Source organism: Cyprinodon tularosa, unplaced genomic scaffold (assembly GCF_016077235.1).
Source record: "Cyprinodon tularosa strain WSP-4 unplaced genomic scaffold, ASM1607723v1 ctg476, whole genome shotgun sequence".
In the NCBI taxonomy this organism is placed as follows: Eukaryota; Metazoa; Chordata; class Actinopteri; order Cyprinodontiformes; family Cyprinodontidae; genus Cyprinodon; species Cyprinodon tularosa.
In genome coordinates, this window is record NW_024039203.1 from 236,978 (window position 1) to 249,585 (window position 12,608).

The 12,608-nt window shown below is 37.4% G+C and overlaps 1 protein-coding gene across 4 annotated transcripts in view; it reads left to right on the forward strand.

Moving 5' to 3' along the window:
• Positions 1-12,608, forward strand: part of LOC119794321 (protocadherin alpha-C2-like) — a 210,777-nt gene that overhangs the window by 7,101 nt on the left and 191,068 nt on the right. Inside the window, exon 1 of one of the 4 annotated variants that reach the window (XM_038301841.1) lies at positions 1,804-4,329. The exons of 1 other annotated variant lie outside the window; for it this stretch is intronic. In XM_038301841.1, coding sequence (XP_038157769.1) covers positions 1,975-4,329 — 2,355 coding nt within the window. In that variant the 5' untranslated portion in view covers positions 1,804-1,974. Of the gene's footprint in view, positions 1-1,803; positions 4,330-5,695; positions 8,145-12,608 lie in introns of those variants that run through there. 2 more of the 4 variants (XM_038301831.1, XM_038301827.1) reach the window with 2 other exon arrangements.

Here is a 12,608-nt window from a genome sequence, read left to right on the forward strand (position 1 = left end):
ATTTCTGATAATAAAACCTATCTATCTATCTATCTATCTATCTATCTATCTATCTATCTATCTATCTATCTATCTATCTATCTATCTATCTATCTATCTATCTATCTATCTATCTATCTATCTATCTATCTATCTATCTATCTATCTATCTATCTATCTATCTATCTATCTATCTATCTATCTATCTATCTATCTATCTATCTATCTATCTATCTATCTATCTATCTATCTATCTATCTATCTATCTATCTATCTATCTATCTATCTATCTATCTATCTATCTATCTATCTATCTATCTATCTATCTATCTATCTATCTATCTATCTATCTATCTATCTATCTATCTATCTATCTATCTATCTATCTATCTATCTATCTATCTATCTATCTATCTATCTATCTATCTATCTATCTATCTATCTATCTATCTATCTATCTATCTATCTATCTATCTATCTATCTATCTATCTATCTATCTATCTATCTATATATCTATCTATCTATCTATCTATCTATCTACAGTATCTATCTATCTATCTATCTATCTATCTATCTATCTATCTATCTATCTATCTATCTATCTATCTATCTATCTATCTATCTATCTATCTATCTATCTATCTATCTATCTATCTATCTATCTATCTATCTATCTATCTATCTATCTATCTATCCATCCATCCATCCATCCATCCATCCATCCATCCATCCATCCATCCATCCATCCATCCATCCATCCATCCATCCATCTATCTATCCATCTATCTATCTATCTATCTATCTATCTATCTATCTATCTATCTATCTATCTATCTATCTATCTATCTATCTATCTATCTATCTATCTATCTATCTATCTATCTATCTATCTATCTATCTATCTATCTATCTATCTATCTATCTATCTATCTATCTATCTATCTATCTATCTATCTATCTATCTATCTATCTATCTATCTATCTATCTATCTATCTATCTATCTATCTATCTACAGTATCTATCTACAGTATCTATCTATCTATCTATCTATCTATCTATCTATCTATCTATCTATCTATCTATCTATCTATCTATCTATCTATCTATCTATCTATCTATCTATCTATCTATCTATCTATCTATCTATCTATCTATCTATCTATCTATCTATCTATCTATCTATCTATCTATCTATCTATCTATCTATCTATCTATCTATCTATCTATCTATCTATCTATCTATCTATCTATCTATCTATCTATCTATCTATCTATCTATCTATCTATCTATCTATCTATCTATCTATCTATCTATCTATCTATCTATCTATCTATCTATCTATCTATCTATCTATCTATCTATCTATCTATCTATCTATCTATCTATCTATCTATCTATCTATCTATCTATCTATCTATCTATCTATCTATCTATCTATCTATCTATCTATCTATCTATCTATCTATCTATCTATCTATCTATCTATCTATCTATCTATCTATCTATCTATCTATCTATCTATCTATCTATCTATCTATCTATCTATCTATCTATCTATCTATCTATCTATCTATCTATCTATCTATCTATCTATCTATCTATCTATCTATCTATCTATCTATCTATCTATCTATCTATCTATCTATCTATCTATCTATCTATCTATCGCTTATTATGCTTAGTTAAAGCGACGGAACGGTTTATTCAGTATATTCCCGTGATGAACTGTTTGGTTATCACTCCACAAGGTGTCAGCATCATACCGAGCTTGATTGTTGGGTTAGTGCGTTGGCCCTGCCCATAGCAAAATACTCCCTATCGGGTGACTGAGAAATTACGTTGTCTTTGGATAAAGATACACTTCTTCATCTCATCTAAACCGACACTAACATTTTTCAGGGGAATACGTCACAACTAAGAACATATGTCTATGTTACGAACTGTGAGTGTTTTTTGTTTTTATTATTGATATTGTTAGTCGGGAACGAAACAATGGGGGTAAAAGGACAAAGCGGAGCAAGGAGGTATTTCTGGACGGCTCTCAGTTTTTCTGTGATGCTCTGCGTGCAGCGGATTTCGGCGCAGATGAAATATTCAATTCCAGAAGAAACGAATGTAGGATCCGTTGTTGGAAATATTGTAAAGGACCTTGGTTTGGACATTTCTACGTTAGTGGAGAGGCAGTTCCGTATTGTTTCAGGATCGGATGTTGTTCAGTTCAAAGTAAATCCCAACAGTGGCGCTCTGTATGTGCAGGAAAGACTGGATAGAGAGGTTCTCTGTGAGAGGATTTTCCCGTGTATGATAACCCTGAAAATGGTGGCAGACAAGCCGATGGAAATGCACTACGTTGGAGTCGAAATCACTGACGTAAATGATAATTCACCGACCTTTCAGGAGAAACAAAAGATACTTGAAATTCCAGAGTCAACTCCGCCAGGCAGACGTTTCCAGTTACCGACTGCCCATGATCCAGATGTCGCTCAAAATACGGTGCGTGTTTACAAACTAACCCATAATGATCATTTTAGTTTACAAATTCGAGAAAGAGGAGAGGATAAGATACCGTTTTTAGTTCTGCAAAAATCCCTTGATCGAGAAAAAAATGCCGAGCATAACCTGATTCTGACGGCACTAGATGGTGGAAATCCTCCAAGATCAGGAACTCTAAATATTACAATAATAGTCCTTGATTCAAACGATAACCACCCCACATTCAGTCAGGAAGTGTACTCAGTGACAATTTCAGAAAATACAAAGGTAGGCACCAGTGTTATTACAGTCAATGCAACTGATCTAGATGAAGGTGTGAATGGAGAAATTGAATATACGTTTGGTGGTGAACTTGAGCCCAAAATATATGAAACGTTTAGCCTAGATAAAGTCACTGGTGAAATTAGAGTAGAAGGAACAATTGATTTTGAAGAAGTGGGTGTATTTAAATTAGATGTCCAGGCATCTGACAAAGGACATCCACCAATGAGTAGTGATTGTAGGGTGATTATAAAAGTCTATGATGAAAATGACAATAGACCTGAAATAGAGGTGACATCTCATTCTAAGCAGGTTTCAGAGAGCTCCAAACCTGGTACTTTGGTTTCTTTAATCAGTGTTACAGACAAGGACTCGGGTTTAAATGGAAAAGTAATGTGTAGTCTGTCAGATAACATACCATTTGAGTTAAAACCATCATTTCAAGAGAATATGTACTCTTTAGTTTTAAAACAACATCTGGATCGAGAGGCTGTTTCTCATTATGATATAACCATAACAGCTACAGACTGTGGTCAGCCTCCTCTAGCTACCTCTAAAACTATAAGTATTGATGTTTCAGATATAAATGATAATGCACCAGAATTTGCATATAATCCAGTTGAGATTTATATATATGAAAACAATGCTCCTGGAAACTCCATATTTTCTGTTTTTGCTTCCGATAAAGACTTGGACGAAAATGCAGCTATAAAATATAATTTGGTCAGAGAGGAAGGCAAAGTGTCAAAAACATCTGCGTTTTTAAGCATTAACTCGGAAAATGGACAAATATCTGCCCTTAGGAGTTTTGATTTTGAAAGTGTAAAAACCTTCCAATTCCAAGTTGTTGCCACCGATTCAGGGACTCCATCATTGAGCAGCAATGTCACAGTGAATGTGTTCATTCTGGATCAGAACGACAACCCTCCAGTCATCCTCTATCCAGTCAGCTCCAATGGTTCTGCTGAAGGTGTGGAGGAGATTCCCCGCAATGTGAACGCAGGACACCTGGTAACTAAAGTCAGAGCCTATGATGCTGATATAGGATATAACGGCTGGTTGCTGTTTTCACTGCAGGAAGTTACTGACCACAGCCTCTTTGGTTTGGACCGCTACACAGGACAGATCCGAACACTTCGCTCATTCACAGAAACAGATGAGGCTGAACATAAACTGGTCATAATGGTCAAAGACAATGGAAACGTTTCCCTCTCAGCAACAGCTACTGTGTTTGTTAAACTGGTCGAGCCAAAAGAGGCATACGCTGCATCTGATGTTAAAAGTGCAACAAGCAGTGAAGAGGATAACAATGTGATTTTTTACCTGATGATCACTTTAGGAGCAGTTTCTGTTCTGTTCATCATCAGTATTGTTGTGCTGATTGCAATGCAGTGCTCCAAATCCACAGACTATACTTCGAAATATCTCCAGGAGACTAATTATGATGGAACACTATGTCACAGCATCCAGTACAGATCTGGAGACAAACGATACATGTTAGTTGGACCCAGGATGAGTATTGGATCTACCATAGTACCTGGAAGTCATGCTAATACACTCATGCTACCCGATAGGAACAGAAGATCTGAAGAGGTAAGACATTTGAAACATTTAATAGTTAAATTAATCTTCATATTATATAATACTGTACTGCACCTTTTCCCCCTGCATGCCAGAGAAGTAATTCAATAACAGAGTTATTCTCCATGTTACTAAGACAATTAATAGGTAATTTTTTTAAGCATTGTTTAAATTTCCTTAGTCTGTTTACCAGCACCCACCATTTTTTATTTTATCAAACGAAATATATCACTGTTCTCAAACACAGGTAGATTTGGACAGATAATTTTAACACAACCTTCAAAAGAACCCCTAGAGGCACATGAGGTTATGTTAACCTATTATTGGTATAACTTAAAGGCCTGACAGGCCACCATTGAAATCTATTTTACCATCCAAATAAATGGCACATTACTTGATTATATAATGACAAAATAATTAAAGAATATAAAAAGAACTGTTCTGATACAGCACAACCTTTTCAAGTTCTGCTTTCTTGAGTTAATTTTCAGCATGGTAGCCTGGTCAATAGATGAAAAGGATTTACATTGGTGGCAAACAAATCATCTACAAGTGCAGTTAAAATTAATCTATTGTTTGATCGTTCGGACTCGGTAGGATGTTATCATTGAATTAATCCTAACCCTAAAGTGGCTAATTCCTTTTTTTAACCACAGAATTTATAAATCTATTTATGTGTAATTTGAACATTATTTGTGTAGTTTTTCGTCTATAAAAAAAAGCTGATTGACATGTCGCTCATATCGAACAACCCCTCTCAAAAAATAATCACATATCCTTTTAGCTGACTTGTTTTTAAACACCACATGAATTCCGTGTGATTAAAATCTGTGGAATTCACTCGAAGTGCTAATAGATAAAACGCATCAAGAAGGTAAACAGAAAGCGAAACTTAAGGTTTTAGAAGTGGTGGAAGCGGATATCATCAACCATAAACTACATATTTTCAGCCATAAGAAGCCTACTAGAACGTAGAGGAGGCGGAGTCTGAAGCCATTCTGTGGGAGTGATAACCGCTAATAATTTGTGATCAAATCCGGGGCGGGTGGATCCGTGCTGTTTATCTTAGACAAAACAGTAAATAATAAAATGAAATAAAATGAATTTTGTAATTTTGTTAGTGTAGGCCTACTATAGAACTTTTGTTTTACGGAGTCATTTGATGCGCAATTTCCTAATTTTTCTAATCTTATTAAGATGCAAAGGAATAAATGTGAACCTTATAATTTGCCCTGACATTATTTTATTACGGTTTGTGAATTGAAATTAAGGTTTTGTATGAGCTGAAGGTGTCACTGCAACATTATGAAACACGAGTTGTTCCTCCCCTCAACAGCTTTTGTTCAGACTGCAAAAAACCCTCATCGGGTTCTTGGTGATCTTTTTTGTGTGCATAAGATGTCGAGGAGCGATACAAGTTCATATTTTTGGAATTTAATTTTGCTCTACTTTATATAACATATGATATGAAGATGTTGAGCCACACATATGGCCGTGGATGGAAGCGTGGTGTGCTTTTGCTTCGGATATGTTTATTGTTTTCTATCGGAAAGCCAGCGTTTGCTCAGATTCGTTATGGGGTTCCCGAGGAGGTTAGAGAAGGAACAACCGTTGGAAATGTTGCGAAGGATCTTGGCCTTGAAGTGGCATTGTTATCTGATCGACGTTTTCGTGTCGTCTCTGGATCAAATCAGGCACTATTTGAGGTAAATCGGGACACTGGTGATCTTTTTGTCCGTCAGAAAATCGACAGAGAGGAGCTGTGTCAGGGGAGTGGTGCATGCATAATAGACTTAAAAGTCTTGGTCGAAAACCCTTTAGAAATGCATTATGTGATTGTGGAAATCGCTGATGTAAATGACCACTCGCCTAGCTTTCCAGAAAAAGAGCAGGAATTTGAAATATTTGAGCAAACATCTACAGGAAGTAGATTTCAGCTTCATTCTGCTCGTGATCCAGATGCAGGATCCAATTCTGTTCGGAATTATATGTTAACACCAAACGATCACTTTGAATTAGATATTCGTCAAGGAGATGATGATAAAATACCAATTTTGGTGCTAAAAAAGGCCCTGGACAGAGAAAAAGGAGTTAGTCATTCCCTTAGTATAACAGCGTTTGATGGTGGTAAACCTCCAAGATCAGGCGAGTTAAATATTTCTATTATTGTTCTAGATAGTAATGATAACCCTCCAAAATTTAGTCAAGAGATATATGAAATCGAAGTGCAGGAAAATATTCCTTTTGGAACTCTCATATATAAGCTAAATGCGACGGATCCAGACGAAGGTATAAATAGCGAAATTGAATATACCTTTGGAAAAACGCTTAAGAAAAATGCCTATGAGATTTTTGAACTTGATAAAACAACTGGAGAGATAAAGGTAAAAAGAGTACTCAACTATGAAGAGAATAATGTTTATAAATTGGATATTGAGGCAACAGATAAAGGAACGCCTCCTTTAAAGGGTGTGTGTAGAGTGAATATCAAAATAAAGGATATAAATGACAATCCCCCTGAAATTGAAATCACGTCTGTGTCAGACACTGTGCCTGAAGACTCTAAGCCTGGTACAGTTATATCACTTCTTAGTGTAACAGATAAAGATTCTGGTCTAAATGGAAAAATAATATTGAGGATAACATCAGACGTGCCTTTTGAATTAAAGACATCTTATAAGGAAAATGTTTATTCAGTTGTGACTAAAAGCGTGTTAGATCGGGAAGAGAAGTCTGAATATCAAATTGTTATAAGTGCGACGGACTGCGGTGTCCCTCCATTATCAAATTCAAAAGTAATAAACATCCGTATTTGCGATGTAAATGACAACAGTCCTGATTTTTTTCAAAATCCATTCTTTTTTTACCTTTCAGAAAATAATGTCGCTGGTATGTCTATTTTTTCTGTAAGTGCAACAGACAAAGATGAGAACAAAAACGCAGCTATTTCGTATCGCATTGTGAAAGAAGGAAGTAAAAAAGACGTTTTGTCTTTCCTACATGTAAATACTGATACGGGGGAAATCTCTGCCCTTAAAAGTTTTGACTTTGAAAGTCTAAAAACTTTCCAGTTCCAAGTTGTTGCCACTGATTCTGGAACCCCGCCACTGAGCAGCAATGTCACAGTTTACGTGTTCATTCTAGATCAGAATGACAATGCTCCAGTTATCCTGTATCCAGTCAGCTCCAACGGTTCTGCTGAAGGTGTGGAGGAGATTCCCCGTAATGTGAACGCAGGACACTTGGTGACTAAAGTCAGAGCCTATGATGCTGATATAGGATATAACGGATGGTTGCTGTTTTCACTGCAGGAAGTTACTGACCACAGTCTCTTTGGTTTGGACCGCTACACAGGACAGATCCGAACACTTCGCTCATTCACAGAGACAGATGAGGCTGAGCATAAACTGGTCATAATGGTCAAAGACAATGGCAATGTTTCTCTCTCAGCAACAGCTACTCTCAATATCAAGCTTGTGGAGCCAAAAGAAGCTTTTGCAGCTTCAGATTTCAAATTTAAACCAAAGGACGATGAGGATAACCATTTGATTTTTTACCTGATGATCACTTTGGGTGCAGTTTCTGTTCTGTTTATCATAAGTATCATTGTGCTTATTGTAATGCAATGCTCCAAATCCACTGACTATTCTTCAAAATATCTCCAAGAGACAAATTATGATGGGACACTATGCCACAGTATCCAGTACAGATCAGGAGATAAACGTTATATGTTAGTTGGACCCAGAATGAGCATTGGATCTACCATAGTACCTGGAAGTCATGCCAACACACTTGTGCTACCTGACAGGAGGAGAACATCTGAAGAGGTAAGAGTATTTTATAGAAATGTCCTAATCGTTTCCTTTCCCTTCCTTAGGGAAAAACAGCAGAGAAACTTAATTTAAAAGAGTATGTTTTATATTAGATAAATCAGAGTGGGAGATTTCAAGACAGAAAGACAGACAGACAGGCATAGCTATACAGACAGACAGACAGACAGACAGACAGACAGACAGACAGACAGACAGACAGACAGACAGACAGACAGACAGACAGACAGATAGATAGATAGATAGATAGATAGATAGATAGATAGATGAAAAATAACTTAGATACACAAGCGCTTAGGTTAAAGGCTACACTGAACACTTTGCTTTGATTTTATTAACATAGTCTGGCATTTTAAGATGGTAGAATTAATTCCTTGGGTATTGCTGTCCTTGAATCTAGAACAATGGAAACTAAAAACAATTAGGTGTGGTTAAATAAAAATGTTCAGCATACACTATATTGCCAAAAGTATTTGCTCACCTGCCTTGACTCACATATGAGCTTAAGTGACATCCCGTTCCTAATCCATAGGGTTCAATATGACGTCGGTCCACCCTTTGCAGCTAGAACAGCTTCAACTCTTCTGGGAAGGCTGTCCACAAGGTTTAGGAGTGTGTTTATGGGAATTTTTGACCATTCTTCCAGAAGCGCATTTGTGAGGTCGCACACTGATGTTGGACGAGAAGGCCTGGCTCTCAGTCTCCGCTCTAATTCATCCCAAAGGTGTTCTATCGGGTTGAGGTCAGGACTCTGTGCAGGCCAGTCAAGTTCATCCACACCAGACTCTGTCATCCATGTCTTTATGGACCTTGCTTTGTGCACTGGTGCACAGTCATGTTGGAAGAGGAAGGGGCCAGCTCCAAACTGTTCCCACAAAGTTGGGAGCATGGAATTGTCCAAAATGTCTTGGTATGCTGAAGCATTCAGAGTTCCTTTCACTGGAACTAAGGGGCCAAGCCCAGCTCCTGAAAAACAACCCCACACCATAATCCCCCCTCCACCAAACTTTACACTTGGCACAATGCAGTCAGACAAGTACCGTTCTCCTGGCAACCGCCAAACCCAGACCCGTCCATCAGATTGCCAGATGGAGAAGCGCGATTCGTCACTCCAGAGAACGCGTCTCCACTGCTCTAGAGTCCAGTGGCGGCGTGCTTTACACCACCGCATCCGACGCTTTGCATTGCACTTGGTGATGTATGGCTTGGATGCAGCTGCTCGACCATGGAAACCCATTCCATGAAGCTCTCTGCGCACTGTTCTTGAGCTAATCTGAAGGCCACATGAAGTTTGGAGGTCTGTAGTGATTGACTCTGCAGAAAGTTGGCGACCTCTTCGCACTATGCGCTTCAGCATCCGCTGACCCCGCTCCGTCAGTTTACGTGGCCTACCACTTCGTGGCTGAGTTGCTGTCGTTCCCAAACACTTCCATTTTCTTATAATACAGCTGACAGTTGACTGTGGAATATTTAGGAGCGAGGAAATTTCACGACTGGATTTGTTGCACAGGTGGCATCCTATCACAGTTCCACGCTGGAATTCACTGAGCTCCTGAGAGCGACCCATTCTTTCACAAATGTTTGTAAAAACAGTCTGCATGCCTAGGTGCTTGAATTTATACACCTGTGGCCATGGAAGTGATTGGAACACCTGATTCCAATAATTTGGATGGGTGAGCAAATACTTTTGGCAATATAGTGTATATCTGGCGAAATAAATGTTGATGAATTGCTATTTAATGGTGGCAATAACACATGTATGCAAAATACATGAGATAACAGTATTTATCGCTCTTTTGGCTTGAATCTATGCTAGTTTTTGACAACAGGTGCCCAATGGTGTTATCATTACACTGTTAAAAAAGCTAGACATATTGATATGACTCCCCTTTGGAAGTGCTTGCTTTCTACTGGTTGTTGCATACAAACTAAGTCAGATTAGTAGCTGAACGGTGGACGACCTTATTTCGAAAACATTATATTCAAATGCACTCATATAAACACAGTTTGCAGTTTTCAAATGATGTCTAACAGAGCATCTCAAAAAGGGAATATTTTTGGGTCACCTTTTATTTGGTTTTTCAGCTTCTTATTGGGGAACAAGCTTTTGCTCTGAATTGGTACAGTGTTCAAGAGGAGGCTAAAGTTGGAACTGTTGCTGGAAATGTTGTAAAGGATCTGGGGCTTGATATATCATCATTGACTGATCGGAGATTTCATGTCTTGTATCTGGAAGTAAGATGCTTTTTTTTAGATGAATCAAGACAATGGAATTTTCTATGTCCACGGGTAATTAACAGGGAGGAGCTCTGCTAAGGAAGAGGTGTATGTCTGATCGAGCTTAAAATTCTTGTTGAAAATCCACTAGAAATGCATTATGTAACCATAGAGATAAAATATGTAAACAATCACTTGCCTAGTTTCTCTGAAAGGGAGCAGTAAATTGAAATAGCAGAGTATACGCCGCCGGGGAGAGACTTCCAGTTACATGCTGCTCATGATCCCAGTGCAGGAATTAACTCAATTCGCACCTATGTTGTAACTAAACATGATCAAAGTGCCGAAGACAAAATACAGTTTTTAGTATTAAAAAGGCCATAATATAGAGAACAAACACATACACATTATCTAGTGCTTACTGCATTAGATGGAAGTAAACCTTCAAGATCTTGAACATTAAATGTTCCAGCTATATTTCTTGATGTCAATGACAACTGTCCTAAATTTCACACTTACCAAATTTCATTTGATGAAAATCTTCTGCTTAGAACCATAATGTTTGTAATGAATGCAACGGATCCTGATGAAGGAACCAACGGGGAAATTGATTATAGTCTTGAAAAAATGTCAATATGTTTGAGTTGAACAGATTCATTGGGGAAATTAAAGTGAAAGGAGTTCTGAAAATAAAACAATGTTTTTAATTTGGCAATTGAGGCTTCCAATAAAGCAACACCTCCACTAATTGGTGCAAGTAGGCATATTGTAAAAACTTAAAGGTGTCATTGATTACTCCTCAGGAATAGAAATGACATCACAATCAATAACAGTCTCTGAAGATTTTAAATGCGGCACTGTAATTTCACTTATAAGTGTGACAGATAAAGATTCTGGACTAAATGGTAAAATTAATATGAGCATAACATCTAGTGGACCATTTGGATTAAAAAAATTGTTCAAGGAAAATCCATATTCAATTTTCATTAGTGGAGTATTAGATTGAGAGGAAGTGCGCATTTACGTACTGAAAAAAAAAAAAAAAAAAAAAAAACATATTGTGGTGACTGAAACTTATCCAGTTCTCAAAGTTTTATCATTCAAACATCATTACAGCCTTATCTGTCTGAAAATAACGTTACTAGAATGTCAATATTTTCTGTTAGTGCAAATGACATACAGCAGAATGAGAATGCGGCTATCTCTTACTGTATGGCTGATGAGCTGAATAGAAAGGATATAATGTCATTCATAAACAAATTCAGATACCAGATGGGTTTCTGCTCTGAAAGGTTTTGACTTTGCTACCCAACAAAAGAAAAGAATTTGGAGAGGTAAGAGTCTTAATCTCTTGAAATTGTACAGTCTAATCTAGCCCAGTGTTCCAAGATAATAACAGAAATCTTCAATACGTCTTTATAAAGGGATGGGACACATTGATTTATCTTAAAGCTTACCAAGCATTTCTAGTAAAGTCATAACTCATTGATGTTTATTTGTGGATGTTTTACCGCGTGTTTACGTAAATGTTCCATTTGCTAAAATTCTAGTCACAACTGATTGACAAATATGAAGCTTAAGCGTAGATTCAGTCTGGAAGATTCTTATCAGCTTCACCTGAACCACCTGCGATGTCCCTCGTTTGGCTTGAGCCATTGAACACGAGGGGCGCACCTTTTCTAAAGCCAATCGTCTTACAAGGTCCGCCTCATTTAGCTCCTGGCCCAGCTTCTGTCTCCCACACGCAAGCAAACTTTGACCCCTCTCCTCCCTCATTATCAGTCCCACTCATCCTCTGGCCTATTCCACCAGTATCCAAGCCCTGGGGGAAGACTGCTCTAATTCTTTTCTAGGTTACCCATTCAAGCGTATCTTGATTCACAGCATCGCAGTCTTCTGCCAGGGCCAGAGCGCTAAAGAATTAATTTCATTTAAGTCTTTATCTGCTTCTGTCTCCTTGAACCCCAGTCAGCTTCAGCAGAATGCTGCTCACATTGAGCCTTGTTCTGCTTGAGGTTTCTTCCTGTTAAAATTGAGTTTTCCTCTCCACTGTCGCCACATGCATCCTCAGGGTGAGGGATTGCAGATAGTCAATAAGTCCTCACAATCAGCTGGTTTTCATTAGATAGAAATATTTTTGAGAAAATTATTGTGTTACCTATATAAATAATTTTTATATTTTCTGATAGCAACTTTTTCTCTGTGAGGCTCTCTAGCTTGAATTAGCTGCTATTACATCGAATA